The sequence below is a fragment of the Diachasma alloeum genome, unplaced genomic scaffold (assembly GCF_001412515.2).
Source record: "Diachasma alloeum isolate Michigan unplaced genomic scaffold, Dall2.0 Dall_scaffold_00279, whole genome shotgun sequence".
Classification (NCBI taxonomy): domain Eukaryota; kingdom Metazoa; phylum Arthropoda; class Insecta; order Hymenoptera; family Braconidae; genus Diachasma; species Diachasma alloeum.
Window position 1 is genome coordinate 585,125 of NW_021680418.1, and position 15,253 is coordinate 600,377.

A 15,253-nucleotide genomic window follows, 5' to 3' on the forward strand; every position below is an offset into this window, starting at 1 on the left:
TTCTGAACAATTACAGTTCAATTTGCATACATATAGGGAGGTTGGGGTAAAACGGACACTTGACTTTTTTGAAATGTTGATGAGGGGTTGAAATGTTGATAAAATTTAATAATTTTTTCCTTCAATGCAAAGAATAATTCTTTCCCTTTGTGACGAGCCGGAACTGAGCTCAATTGATCAATTTGTTTCTGAGTTATGAATAATTTTAAAAAAGTCTAAAGTGTCCGTTTTACCCCACCCTTCCCTAAATAAAAATATGTAAATTAGAATTTCCGTTCAATTTTGAACTAGTCAATTGTTTAATAGTATTTTTCAATCTTCAATTATTAAATTAATCATCAATTGAATATTCAAATTGCGAATTATTTCGTCAATCAATAATTCAGTTTGTAAGATTGACGATTATGTGGATTATTTGCTCAATGGACAATTGACAGTCCTATATTATCAATTATCTAATTCTTTATCGAATTAATTAATTATTAATTAATTAATTATTAAATTTTCATATTATATGCGAACGTTAACCAACGGAAGGATATCCATGTTTCAATATTATTATTATTGCCAGTGGACTGAAGATTATATATTTCGTATCTTATTTTGAGCTGATATGTAACATGAATGGAAATTTGAGGAAATGCGAAAAATCACCGAAGTGTATTGATATTGGAGGGATTACCCATCTCCTAAACGATTTTCACGTTGACATGAGGATAAAAAATGACATTCAATCACCACCGGAAACTGTAATGAATAAATAAATGAATAAAATAAAATACAAAATAAATAAAATGAATAATAAAATAAATAACAAATTAAATAAATAAAATAAAATACAGATATCAGGAGCAGGACTATAATGCCCAATCAAATAAAAATTGAAGAGTTCACATCCGATAAATCTCAAATTTATCGTCTCGTGACCCCCACATTGTGCTGTGGCCAGCAGGCAGGTGGCGCCCCGGGTAACGTCTGCGCCAAACGGTAGTCACGGCATTTTCGTGGTATTTCTCGGGTGCAGCACGAAAATGGCTTGCTCAGCAGTGAGATGTCCAATTTTACGTAATTCCACAGTAAGTATCAACCCCAATTGTCTGAATAATAAAGAAAAACGGATCCAGTGCGTATTTTGCTAGGTGAAAACACCAGTTGTCTAGTTAGTGGATGATTTTTTTTCCTCCACGAAGTGTGTTATGTAAATCCTTGGACGTTTGGGACAACTGATAACTGCATGACTCGTTGGGAGATCCACACTGACAACTGACGTATTCTGCACTTTTCAGTGATTTCGTTTGGCCTCGGGGAAATTTAGGGTTTTTGTTTGAATGATTCGTAGTGTTGTCATGTGCTTGCAGGTGAGGAGCTACGCTGCCCTCGCGAAAGCAGCCCAGTCGTCGCCAGCGGCCACTGTTGACACTCAAGTCCTGGGTAACAAAGTAACTGTCGCTGCTCTTGACAATAACAGCCCAATCGCCCAGGTCTCAATTATTTTCAAGTGAGTACGAATCAGCAGAATTATTCAAAGTATTTGGAGTAATGATAATGGTGATCCAGCTGTACACTTCGATTTTCTGTGTTGGAAAATGTTTGAAAGATCATTTATGTCCATCTAGTCATGTGACGTCCAGGCACAAAGTAACGAAGAATGAATAAATAAAAATAAATAAATTAGGGGAGGGTAGGGTAAAATGGACACTTGAGACTTTTTAAAAAATTTTCATAACTCAGAAACAAATGTGTCAATAGAGTTCAGTTTAGGCTCATCACAAAGGGAAAGAATTGTTCTTTGTATTGAAAAAAAAAATTATTAAATTTCATCAGCGTATCAACCCGTCACTCATATTTTTAAAAAAGTCAAAAGTGTCCATTTTACCCCAACCTCCCCTAACAAAAAAAATCATTTAAAAAAATAAATTTAAAATCGCTCACAATCGATTATTTTCCCATACATTCTAACTGATGAGTGTAAAAAATTCAGTAGCGAAATAATAAAACCGCTTAAGTCGACTTAGCTCCCATCCGAGTTTTTGAGGAATATCTCCGAATCTAAGGCAGATAACGAAATTTTTGTAATGACCTTTTTTGCAGAGCGAATTGAGTGCTATAGAAAAGGTCATGTCAAAAATTTCGTTATCTGCCTTAGATTCGGAGATATTCATCGAAAACTGCAAATACTCAAAATCGACTTAAACCGTTTTACCACTTCGCTACTGAATAGCTCCATAAACTCCTCTCTTCAATTATTTCTTAAACGATCGTTGAGGTCAGCAGGTTGGTGCAATGACTCCAGACGTAGTTAAAATTGAGTTTCCTTGCATTTGCAATATTTACAACATTTGGGTCAAATTGTCACTCCAACAGAGCTGGCTCTCGTAATGAGACGTACGACACCCAGGGCATAACTCACCTGCTGAGGATCGCAGCGGGGTTGACGACATCGAGGTCATCAACCTTCGCGATAACCCGAAATATCCAACAGCTCGGTGGCAACCTGTACGCAGTGTCCGATCGCGAATCCATCGCCTACACTCTCCAGATCACTCGTGACAAGCTGTAAGTGCTTTCCCCCTGGCAATTACGCACATTATGACAACATGATTTATTGGATTTTTTTTTAGAGAGAATGCCCTCGTATTCTTGGAGGATGCAGCGACACGTCAGGTGTTCAAACCATGGGAGGTATCAGACTCGACACCTCGATTGCGCTACGAACTCTCGACTCTTCCTGAAAATGTTCGCATTGTCGAGCTTCTGCATAAAGTCGCTTATCGCGAGGGTCTGGGGTACTCTCTCTACTCACCGAAACGTCACCTTGATAAAATTCCATCAGAGACTGTAAGTTTTGGCTGTTTTAAAAATTTCAATTTTCTTACAAGACTGTTATTTTTGCACTTCTAGATTAATTATTATCAACAATTAGGAATTAAAATAATTATCATTATTTCAAATAATTAATTTTTCAGTTTTATAATTATTACATTTCATTATTATTACTATTATTATTATTATTCTTCTTTTTATTATTAATAATGATATAATTTATTATATTAATAATATAATTAATATAATTAATATAATTAATTAATATAATAAATTATATTATTATTATTATATTAATAATAAAAAGAATAATAATAATAATAATAATAATAATAATAATCAGCCCCAACAGTAACAAGTAAAAATAAATTCATTTCATGTATATTCTCATAACAATAACTGTCAATAAATCTCATATATAATAATTCTCATAACAGTAACTGTCAATAAATGCCATGAACTTTATCAAAACTTAACTAAGGTAACGCTCATAGCTCGTAATGTGCGCGCGTCAGCGCGACCATTTCTAGTCATTTTTTTACTGAGAAAATCGTAAGAATCCACTAAAAACCAGTATTTTTTCACTGCATTATATTTCGAGATTATCATTCGTACAGTAAAATTCGTCCCGATTTTCGAGGTAATTATTTTCCAAATGTTCTCTCCGTGTACATAAGACCGGCTTACAGTTGCAGCACTACGTTAATACGTGGTACACGGGTGGTCGATGTGCAGTAGTTGCCACTGGCCTACCTCTCTCGGAAATATCGCCCCTGGCATCAGGCCTTACCCTCGGTTCAGGTTCTGGTAACACGGTGCCGTCGAAATTCGCAGGAGGTGAAATTCGCAAAGAGCGTAATTCACCTCTTGCCAGTGTGGCCCTGGCTGTGGAGGGCTCTGGCTTCGACAAGGAAGCCGATGCTCTGGCATTCGCAGTCCTTCAGAAGGCTGTGGGCACAGGGCCACACGTCAAATGGGGGACTTCAACGGCACCACTGCAGAGAGCTGTTGCCTCAGCAGCTGGATCAGAGCCTTTTGCCATCACTGCTTTCAACGCTAGTTATTCAGACTCCGGACTTTTTGGATTCCTCCTTCAAGCGCCTGCTAGTGCCGCAGGACCTGTAAGAATTATTTCTCAATCGATAATTATTTTTCCGAGTGAAAATAACAATTTAGTCGTGAAGCGGCAAAACGCTCATCTGAGATTTTGAGGAATATCTCCGAATCTAAGGGAGATGACGAAATTTTCGTAATGACCTTTTTTGTAGCCCTCATGTTGCTCTACAGAAAAGGTCATGACAAATATTTTGCTATCTCCCTTAAATTTCGAGATATTCACCACTTTTACCACTTCTCAGGAGATGAACATGTGCAAATCGTTTTCTAAATAAGAATTACATTTTTCTCTAGCTAACGAAAGCTGCATACAAGTGGATGTCATCACCGAATATCACAGACGCTGATATTGCGCGTGGTAAAAGCGAACTGAAGGCTTCGATTCTTCATGCTTCTGATAACAGCATAAGCCAGCTTGAGAATTTGGCACAGCAGACCCTTTTCAAGGGGCGCATCATCTCTCCAGCTGGACTTGCAGCTGAAGTTGACAAAGTTAGTCCAGCTGATGTTAAGAAGGTAGATAAAAAATGGAACTTGGAATGAAAATATTAATTGGCTGCACTTTGACCAAATTTTCAATTATTTCAGGCCGCTGGAAAGCTCACTGGAAAAGTAGCGCTCGCAGCAATTGGTAACCTATCAACAGTACCCCATGTAGATCAGCTCAGTTAGATTTTGCAATCTAACATTCCGCCGTTAATAGTATCGAGCTAACTATTTATCAGAAATGTCAATAATGCATCACGTCATTTTCATGCGAGAAAGCGTTGACGGCATTTCGCGTCTGCAATTCATGTAATTGTGTACATAATAAGTAAATGAATAAAGAGATAAATAGTTGAATCGAAATATTAACTTCAGTTGACCCAAAGATTGGTGTAATAAAACTCGAAATTAATACTTCATTTACAATTTTGTTATTTATTTATTATAAAATTAATACAATTGAATCGCCTCTATCGAATAGAACTTGTTGAATCCTCTGGAAGATATTTTCAGTGGTTTCCCGTTTATTATCCGTTGGACCATTGGTCTCAGCTCTTCCATTTCTTTCAGTACCTGAAACTGCATAAGGAAAAACATAGATATCGAAGAGTCGTGTTATGGACCGTTATTATCAGTCTGATGTGTGAATTCTAGGAGAGATAACGAAATTTTCGTAATGATCTTGCTTGAAATGCAGCAAATAATTCATCATTAAACGTTAGCGGTCAGACTATCAGCTAAATATTGAGTCTAATATTAGGAGATTATCAAGTGCAGTGTAAAGAAAATTATCGAATTTAATATTGAGACATTCAACATTACGGTTCCATGTGATTTCATCACTGCGACATTTCATCCGCCGAGAATATTTAATCTGATTTTTTTTCTGGTGATTTGTCGGGCGGATGAAATGTCGCAGTGATGAAATTCCGTGAAATTAACTCACATGATCATCCAGGATGTCACTCAACCTCCCGAACATCCTCAGCACCTCAGGGTCCTTAGACAACAAATAATGCTGGTAATGAGAGTCCATAATCAGACTGCACCACTCGTAAAGCTGCTTATCATTGGCCTCGACACCCCCCTGCCCCCCTCCCTCGCAACCGAGTTTCTCTATGAAATACTCCATCAGGCTGAGCACCTCATCGAACATCAGACTAGCCTTCAAATGAGGCAGCAAGCAAATATCAGAAAAGCTGACACTGAATATTCTGTCCAAAAATTGATGCCTGGTGATGACACTTCCCTGCTTCCCCGAGGAGCCATTCTGCAGTGGAACAAAAGTCTCCTCCGGAGTTCTGATGCCGAACGCCAGCAGATCAATGAGCAGCTTCTCCGGGAGGTCCTTGAAATTATCCAAACACCAGACAATCGTCCTGACGTCTTTGCCCTCAATCAACTGAGGAATCAACTCCCTCTGAATAGTGGCATCACTGGCTCCCTCATTAACATAAACTGTGATCTGCTTGGCTATGTTTTTGGGCACCCCGACAATGGGAATTTTCTCAGGCAACTTGACTGACTCCTGCCAATCGGCAATGGTCGACTCCCTGATCTCCATGACATCGCAGTCGTCAGACTGATGGTGATCGCGCTGGAATCTCAGGGAGGAGCCGAGCATCGTCTCGATCCTCTGCGACGCCAGCCGATACGAGACAACAGCTAGATGTTGATTGGCAGCCAGCAGAAGCTTGTGATCCATCTGCCAGAGTTTGGCCCCCTTCGTGTAAAGTTTAAGTTTGTGGATTGCTTGGACGAGTTTGAACTGAATATTGTAGATTATGAGAACAGCCCCTTCCTCGTTGGCATCAGCTCCGTATATCGCTATTGTGGACTCGTTGAGGGCAGTCATTGCTGCAGGATGTTTGGGGCTGATCGAGGTGATGACGCTCACGAGAATCCCTGGGACGGGCTCTGAGCAGGCGCCTGTCAGGGGGTAGCTGTAGAGACGACCGTGGGACCACAGGGTCAGGAGGTACGCGTTGTTCTGGTTCTGGAGGATTACGTGACCGACCAGCTCCTCCGAGGGCCTCTTCAGCTCTATCCGCACGTCGTTGTCCCTGTTCCCGACGTACGTTTCGGCGTTCACCTCGCGCACCAGAAAATTGGAATGCTCGGCCGGTGGTTTTGGGGAGCAAAGAGCGCAGAAGTAAGTTTTGCTGTTGATGCGGAGGAGTCGGCAGTCCCAGAGTTCTTCGTTGGAGGGGTTGGGGGGGATCTTGCTGCTCCAGGCTTTGCGATTCTCGAGGGCCCAGGGGAGGGAAGCTGTTGCTCCGTCTCGTCGGACCAGGACTGGCGAGTCCTGCTCTGACGAGGGGACCACTAGGGCGCGAAAGGGAACGTCGAATTTGTATTTTTTCACCTTGTGCAAGTGCTTTTCGGGCTTCTCCCATAGGCGGAGGTATTTCTCGTTCAAGACCGCGACGTAGTGGCTGGTCTTGCGATCGTAGACCACTTGGGTCGTTAGCCATTCTTGGGAGGACCAACAACTCGCTTCTTTGAGGTCTTGGAGCTGGAAGATAGCGTGGAGTTGAGAGAAACTGAGGAAACGTTACTTCTTTCAAGGGAACCTTCTCTTGGGAGGAGAATTCGGTCGATTAGGAGCGGTTTGATAGCACAAGTTATTATTCAGTAGCGAAGCGGTAAACCGGGTTAAGTCGTTTTTTACTATTGGCTAGTTTTTGACGGATATCTCGGAATCTAAAAGAGATAGAAAGATTTTTGTCAGGACCTTTTTTGTAGAGCCAATAGAGCGTTATGAAAAAAGTTATGAGAAAAATTTTGCTATCTCTCTTAGATTCCGAGATATTCAGCGAAAACTGGCTGATAGTCAAAATCGACTTAACTCGGTTTACCGCTTCACTACTGTATTAGTTTCATGATTTTCGGGATTCCTCGGGTGTTCGGGGTTCAGCACTCCTTCGTGCTGCTATTTGAATCCTATCGGGGGCGAATTTTAAATGGAGGGAAGAACGCAATTGGCTGTTCATTCACTCCCAGTGGTTCAGATGAGATTTACAACTTGACAATGGTTTAATTAGTGTTTTTTCTAATTTGTGCATTGGCTAATTAAAACACTGTGAATCTCATCTCGTGAACCACTGGGAGGATAAATTCATCGAAACTCATTTTTTATTTTAGGAGGAAAGATAACAATTCATTATTTTTCGATTATGCGAAATTTGAAATTTTCTTAAGTAAAATAATTTGGAAAATAATTTATCAATGGAGTTCATTCATGATGATTGTGACAATCACTCCATCATTCAACGTGATTGTAATATTTAGGATTTGGACTACATGGGAATGACTGCCCTGGAGGAATACGCTTCTAAAAAAATTAATTCTTCTCCCAAGAAAATAATTCCCTGGCAAAAGTAATTTTTTTTCTTAGTTAGGGGTGATCCGTTAATTTATACAAAACAATTCCAAATTTTATGCATTTGATTTTACGTTTTTTTTTTACATTTTTGTTTTTTACGTATTTTTTTTTAAATCAAATTCTAATTCTAATGAACGATTAGAATTCCTCCCAGCATCACGATATTCTTAAATAAAATATGAGACTTTATCAACTATACAGAAAAAGTATAGCAATATAACAATAACTATTATTAGTAAATGAAAAATATTAATGAAGTGCTATCAAATTGATAAATATTATCATTTAATTTTTTGTACAGGGGAGTGGCATTCCAGTGAATCAATTGTTACATTTAATACGGAATGATTAATTCATTGACAATTTCTGTTGCTTTTGCTGAGAATGAAAACAGCAACAATGAGTCCATCAAAATAAACTAACCTTATATCTGTACACCATGTTCCTGCCCAAAGTAACGATTGCACATCCCGAGTCAGCATCTCTCTCGACGCCGAGTAAATTCTGTGGGTCGATCCCGGGACACAACGTATGATATGAACTGAATTTTGCCATTGTTTGGGTTTTTAATTTCTGTAAATATTGGTTAGAGTGTGAAATACAACGTGTGCCATGCCGCCCATGCCAGCAGCTGGGTAACGACAAGATTACCCGGTTGGTAAAGGAGATTGGGCGGCGCGGGAGCGCTAGCAGATTCAAAATTAGGGTGGTTTCCGGCCAATTCCCGCCACTACGGCACCCCTTCCGCAATTTTTTGACGTGGCGCCCCTTCAAAAGACTCGAAATAAATTTAAAAAATCCTCTTAAGGATATCCAAGCAGTTTAGGCAATTTTTTCTGGCGAAAATCCTCTTCAGAGTTGACGGAATAGACCAAGAGTATTTTTCAGGCGCAATATCAACTTTAGTTTCCCAACATTTTTTTGAGAAAACGATTTTAGAAAAATTTATATTCAACACATTGCGAACATGAGTAATTATAATTTATGGATGTGGCCATCCCTGCTTTTGCACAATTTTTCTTCACTTCATATTTTTAATTAATAATTCAGTAGTGAAGTGATCAATCGGTTTAAGGCGACTTAACTCTCAGTTCAGTTTTTGCTGAATAACTCGTAATTCAAGGAAGATAGGAAAATTTTTGTAAGATCTTCTTCGATAGTCTTCGCTTTCCTTTACAAAAAAGATATTGATGAAAATTTTGTCAAGTCCTTTAGAATTTGAGATATTCATCGAGAACTGGCGCTGGAATGGAATTAACTTTAACAGTTTAACCACTTCACTACTAAATTATTTGTGAATAATGTGTCCAATAATTTAATAATTAACGCTCACTTCACAAGAAGAGACATTGTGAGATTATGAGAAATCTCATTCTCCCAAAATATTCCGCGAAAAAACCCCTTTCCCTGGAAGATCGATAAACTTGTACACCCGCTCCGAGCCTCCGATTTATAACCCCCAGCCTGTTGGAAAATAAATTAGATGCCAATTTCATATTCAGTTCTCCCGAACTTCCCGAGACCTGCCTTCCACCGAAACTGACATCCACGCACATGCATGTCTCTCCTATGAACTCTTTCTTCTTCATTACCTCAACGTATTTCCGCGAAAAACGCTGAGGAGCAATTGAGTTGTCAAACGCAAGTGTTGGATTTCGTCAAGTTCTCGCATACGTATTGAGTGTATTTCCCCCCGAAATGTTGCGACTTGACGACTTCCCCCGCAGTGGATTTAGTGTACGAAGAGAACACGCGCAATATGGACTTTTGGGATCAGCCGTACTACAGCACAACGAAAACTCTGTCTTGTTTGATGGGACTGTGGCCGTATCAGTCTAGGAAAAAACTCATTATTCATCGTAGCGTAATTTTTTTTTTATTCACTATCCAAGTTATACCCGAGGTAGATTATCAACGCGTGATAAATTGTTCAATTCAGTAGAGAAGTGGTAAAACGGTTCAAGTCAACTCATCCCCCAGTTGAGTTATTGGGAATATCTCCGAATCCAAGGGAGATAGCGAAATTTTTGTAATAACTTTTTTTGTAGAGCGAAGTGAGAGCTGCAAAAGAGGTGGAAACGAAAATTTTGCTATCTGGCTTAGATTTTGAGATATTCGCTGAAAACTGCCCGATAGTCAAAATTGACGAAGCGTTTTACCACTTCGCTACTAAATTCATCCGTGAGCTTCTGTTCATTATACATGGCGATAGATTCTAGCCGTTTTCCATGACTCCAGCGATTTTAATATCATCATGGACTCGGTGGGAACGTTTATAATGGATGCAGGTTTTTTAATAAATGCATTCACTTATTTTTGGAATTTTAAAAAGGTAAGGCGCACGGTTCGTTGTTTCACGTGTCTGTGATTTACTCATGATGTGAGCTTGTTGTGGACATTTTTCAGATGAGAATTCTTCTCAATGATGTCGAAAAAAATTGGAAGATATTTCCGGAGAAGAAAGGGCAGCAGATACTGGAGAAATATGCCCGAGACGGTGGCAAATTAGCAATTCTTTACGCAGGTTTATTACATTATGATATCCTTTCTCATGAAAATTTAATTTTTGTGAAGGATATTAAATTTCGTTCTCACGTGGAACATAATGTCTTTCGACAGAGCTAATTATTTCAAGGGATGGGCGATGTTTCTGGAAAAACGTCGATTATCAACAAAATCTGCGTTTTCTCTCATTTTTAATAATTTTTTAAATATCGTTTTTATTGAAAATGTGTGTTTAAAAAATACTACCCGACCTGGAGAGTCAAATTATTAATCTCTAAACAGAGTTGTTGATTAATTAAAAAAATTATATTAACTATTCTTCGTGGATGGACGTTATTGCGATTGCGGATAATATATCATTTTTTTGATTGTCAATCAATCAATCAACATTATTGTTCGTTAAAAAAATGAAAAATGTTGTTAGCTTGCTCAAAAACATCGATGATTTGAATTAATCGACAATCACCGCCCACCCCTAATTATTTCTCTCGCAGTGTTTGATTCAGTAGCGAAGTGGTAAAACATTACAAGTCAATTTTGACTACTGACCAGTTTTCAATGAATATCTCGGAATCTAAAGGAGATAGCAAAATTTTTATCATAACCTTTTTTGTAGAGCCGATTGAGTGCTACAACAAATGTAATTACAAAAATTTCGCTATCTCCCTTAGATTCGGAAATATTCCCAAAAAACTCAACTGAGAGATGAGCCGACTTGAACCGTTTTACTACTGAATTATAATTCTGGTTATTTCAGTCGGAATCTGCGCATCTGGAATTTTTTTTACAACCGAACCACTACAGTGGAGACTGCTCAACGCCCTGTTGAATGCCAATTTCAATGTGCCATTGTTCTGCACTCCAATGGAATACCCGATAATTGATGTTGAAAAATATTACTATGGTCTTCTATTCGTACAGGAGATTTCCGTAGCTGTTGTCATCAGCATGGTCGTCGTTTATGATTTGCTATTCTTCCTCTTCTCCCAACATGTCTGCGGATTATTCGCTGCGTTGGGGTGAATATCGTTATTCGAAAGCCACAGAAACCGAGTATATTGCGCATTAATTTTTAAATTATAATGAACATTATTTTTATAAGCTATGCAATCGAGCATTTGCCAGTTGACAGACCCTTGGGATCCGACGACAGGGGATTTCGATATGTCAAACGTTGCATTCAGATCCACAATCGCGCGATAAGGTGAGCAGACCCATCGGCATTCGTGGAAAAATGAGAGATTATTTATAGGAGAGCTCTTTCTTTTCAGTAAATTGTTGCTAATCTTACAGATTTTCACATTTACTTGAAGACATTGTCGTTTGGAACTTCTTCCTCATGATGGGACTGAATATGATAATCATGAGCTTAACCGCGGTTCAGGTAGAACTGGGTGATGATAAAAATAAATAATTTCACAAGATAAATAATTAATTAACCCTAGTCTGGTCTCCAGACGCGACCCGGCGATTCTGGTCACCTCCGCGGGGATTCCCCGCCGTGTTATTCAGGCTCTGGCGTTGCCGAATTCACTCTACACTGATCGGGCGCGCTTAGCGAGTTGCCGGCAACGTCGCGTCGTGGGCGAGTCCATTTAACACGGGAAAAATAGTTTATCTGTTCGAAATAATTTGTTTTCTTTAGGAATTTTGGAAAATATGCTGCTCGAAAACTACCATAATTTTTTAGACGCTTCAATTGACAAAGTTAAATTTTTTTTAATTTTTCCGGTTAGCGAGTCAATTCTAATTAAGGACGTCGATCCAAAATCCCAAGTATTAAAAAAAATTGATTTTTTTCAACTGAGAGATGAAGTCATTCCCTTTCTTTTGATAAAAATTTCAATCCACCAACGCACATAGTTTTGCACATTACCTTCTATTTTTATTTCTATTTTTAGAGTGTTATAGTAGATGAATTATAAATTTCAACATAAATCCCGTAAGAGCCCGCGTGTAAGGAAAAATTTGTTTATTTATTTCTGGCGAGACTATTGCGATTAATTTTTTGAACATCAAAGAAGTGAGTTTCATACGTTCTGCTATCGGCGAAAAAAAATTATAGAGTTTTCATTGAACATGTAAATGAGATTTGCTGAAAATGGCTAAACGTCCTTAAAAAAAAACGCGTGGCGGGGTTTCCCTCATAGGGCGACCAATCTAGGGTTGAACAATATTTGAGGAAATTAACAATTCCCTTGAATTCACATCAGGTGGTAAGCAACATGAACGCCATAGGGAGACTCCTGAAGAATTGTGTCTTCGTGATTTCGCAATTGGTACATCTCTTCATAACGTGCTTCATGTGTCAGAGAATCATGGATCATAGCTCGGATATGCAAACGAAAATGTAGAAAGCCGATTTTATCGATTTATTGATGTCTTTGGAAAATTATATAATTCAACAATTTGCCTCCATCTAGAGCCAATTCACGGTGGTGTCTTAGTACAGTGAAGACCCAGCAGTTGATTAAATTGATGATACTAAGGAGCCAAATTCCGAATCAACTGACAGCGGGGAAAATCGCGGTCATGTCGCTGGAAACGTTCACAGTGGTGAGATGCCTGTAGAATTTCCTCGGTTCAAATTTTCTGAAATTTTGTTCAATTTTTTTGATGAGAAGAAAAGAAAAATAGAATTAAAAAACTTGGAAAATTGGGTCGAGGAAATTCTATAGAAAATATCTGAAGCGAATGAGTTATACAGAAAAATCGAATTGTGTTGATTCTCTATTGACTATGTCAATAGAATCGACCAAAAACTAATGAAAGGTTCAACAGAAATTCAATAGAATTTTTTAACGAATTCGCTAGGTTTTTCTACTAAATTTTTTTTTGTCAAGATTTTCATTGACGAATGACATTTCAGATCGTGAAAACATCAGCGTCTTACTTTACCGTATTTCTGGCCATGCAATAAATGTGGAAGAAGACTGGATGAGGAGTGAATTAAAATATTTCAATTATTTTACTGAGCGCTTCATTATCACCCGCAATTTAAACGTCCATTTCATTTTTACAGACTTGTGCGAAAATTGACAATAAATATTACGAGTACATGGGTGTCAAAAAAAGATAGAACTCCTTACTCACGTCCCATTTTTTTTCAGCAATTATTTTAATAATAACAATGTTAACAGTAATTTTTCTCCATTATTTTTCATTACCACAGCAGACGATAAAAATTCTAGTGCTGTTGAGATAAAATTTCTAGGGATTTCTGATGGAAAAATTCTCGTGCCGGCATGACAATTTTTAACAATTATATAATTCGGGTATTCAATTAAATTAATTGAGTTCAACAGGGCGCGGCAAGCGCATTTCTCTTCCCGAGCGGTGAAAAAGCTCTCATGAAGTTATAGAAGTGAAAATCGGTGAATATTCTATCTCAGCCTTTACGTCTAGGCTGCGATTACAAGGGGTGTGAAATCCCCTCGCGAAATGAGAGAAAAAAAGTCGAAGCACGTGAGAATTTTCCACTCACTGTTGCCGCTCACCCGTGCCGAACCCATCAATAATTACACGATTCTGAAATATTGATGAGACCTCCGACGAACTGACACTTCTTGCGGCTGAAATCTACGCATGTACGGGCAGCCCTGCAACTCTTTTTCTCCGTTCCCTTTCGCGAAATGTGGCGGCATATTCCGCTGAGCAATTTACCTGTCATTCGACTCTGTGATTTTTTTTCTCTCAGGAAGAATATCGAATCTATACGTATTACAAGGGTGTACGAGGTGGACTTTGAGGTACACCAGACTTTAATTATCGCGAGGATCTTGCCACCCGATTTTGCAACTTAGGGACAAAATATTTCTCGATAAACTCCTCTCTATAAAATACATTTTTGTCCTGAAAAGGTGCCGTGTTGTATGAATAATCCGCCTCAAACACTTATTTTTGTCGGTCCATACAAGACTTGTTTGAGAACTTGTTCGTTTCTCTCTCAGCGAAGCGAGGAGCAAAACGATTTACCTCGATTTTCACTATTGGTCAGTTTTCTGTGAATATCTCTGGATCCAAGGCAGATAGCAAATTTTTTGTCATAACTTTTTTTATAGGGCGGATCAAGGTCTACAAAAAAGGTCATTACCGAAATTTCTCTATCTCCCTTAGATTGGGAGATATTCCGCGAAAACTCAGCTAAGAAATTAGTAACTTGACTTTTTTTGCCGATTCGCTACTGAAATTCGAAGGGAAGTGCACGCGAACAATGGAATTCTGGAATCGGCGTCACTACAGCTGCCTAAAAGTTTTGTCATGCTCACTTGGGCTGTGGCCGTATCAGTCCCCGAGGGAGATTTTGATTTATCGAACGATTGCTGTCGTCTTTTTTACCCTTCAGACCATCCCCCAGGTGAGTTTTCCGCACTTGTGAGGAACAAATATTGAAATTTTTTACGTAAAGTCACATCCCAGAGTTCTCGAGGAAGATATCCTGACATTGTCAAATCGCTAACTCCAACGACATTTTTTTATCTTTCCAGATATTAGCACTCAAAAGTTATTACCGTGACTTTCAACTTGTCATGGAGTCTATGACTTATTTCATGATCGAAATTACATTTGTAGTGAACTTTGTCACATATTTCTTCCAATTCAATAAGATAAGTAATGTGAATCACCAGTATCGACATCACAAAGTTCTTCAAAATTGTTGAAAATGATTTATCAAATTCACAGAACGAAAAAATTGGTGAATTGATGAATTAATTAACAGAATGTTATTTGAATGAATTTCGTTTATAGATGAGAAACATGCTGGATAGGATTAGGGAAGATTGGGAGATATTCACGGAAGACAATGGACTGGGAATACTTCATACTTATGCCAGTCAGGGGCAGAAATTTTCACTTTTGTATGCAGGTGAATTTGATAAATGGAGAGTTCATTTTTCCTCAAATTCAAGATATTTTACCGACCGAAGCACTCATTTT

The 15,253-nt window shown here is 38.5% G+C and overlaps 2 protein-coding genes across 2 annotated transcripts; one reads left to right on the forward strand and one right to left on the reverse strand.

The window, feature by feature from the left end:
• Positions 1-949: 949 nt before the first annotated feature.
• On the forward strand, positions 950-4,782 carry LOC107038256 (cytochrome b-c1 complex subunit 2, mitochondrial). Its single transcript, XM_015257255.2, has 7 exons — positions 950-1,076; positions 1,359-1,498; positions 2,365-2,556; positions 2,622-2,838; positions 3,513-3,944; positions 4,234-4,455; positions 4,528-4,782. The coding sequence occupies exons 1-7, from the start codon at positions 1,032-1,034 to the stop codon at positions 4,609-4,611; spliced, it is 1,332 nt and encodes a 443-aa protein (XP_015112741.1). The 5' UTR covers positions 950-1,031; the 3' UTR covers positions 4,612-4,782.
• A 58-nt stretch (positions 4,783-4,840) lies between these two features.
• On the reverse strand, positions 4,841-8,438 carry LOC107038255. The gene is made up of 3 exons (XM_015257254.1): positions 8,234-8,438; positions 5,372-6,940; positions 4,841-5,004 (listed from the first exon to the last, which is right to left on the reverse strand). The coding sequence occupies exons 1-3, from the start codon at positions 8,363-8,365 to the stop codon at positions 4,876-4,878; spliced, it is 1,830 nt and encodes a 609-aa protein (XP_015112740.1). The 5' UTR covers positions 8,366-8,438; the 3' UTR covers positions 4,841-4,875.
• Between the last annotated feature and the right edge of the window lie 6,815 nt (positions 8,439-15,253).

What these genes read in the sequence shown, in the direction of transcription:
- LOC107038256 (XM_015257255.2), top strand. Translation starts at nt 1,032, where the DNA reads ATGGCTTGCTCAGCAGTGAGATGTCCAATTTTACGTAATTCCACA. An exon ending in CAATTTTACGTAATTCCACA is followed by an intron (nt 1,077 to 1,358) that starts GTAAGTATCAAC and finishes ATGTGCTTGCAG; the next exon opens with GTGAGGAGCTACGCTGCCCT. An exon ending in CAGATCACTCGTGACAAGCT is followed by an intron (nt 2,557 to 2,621) that starts GTAAGTGCTTTC and finishes ATTTTTTTTTAG; the next exon opens with AGAGAATGCCCTCGTATTCT.
- LOC107038255 (XM_015257254.1), bottom strand. Translation starts at nt 8,365, where the DNA reads ATGGCAAAATTCAGTTCATATCATACGTTGTGTCCCGGGATCGACCCA. An exon ending in ACATGGTGTACAGATATAAG is followed by an intron (nt 6,941 to 8,233) that starts GTTAGTTTATTT and finishes GCTATCTTCCAG; the next exon opens with CTCCAAGACCTCAAAGAAGC. An exon ending in GTGACATCCTGGATGATCAT is followed by an intron (nt 5,005 to 5,371) that starts GTGAGTTAATTT and finishes TTCCTTATGCAG; the next exon opens with TTTCAGGTACTGAAAGAAAT.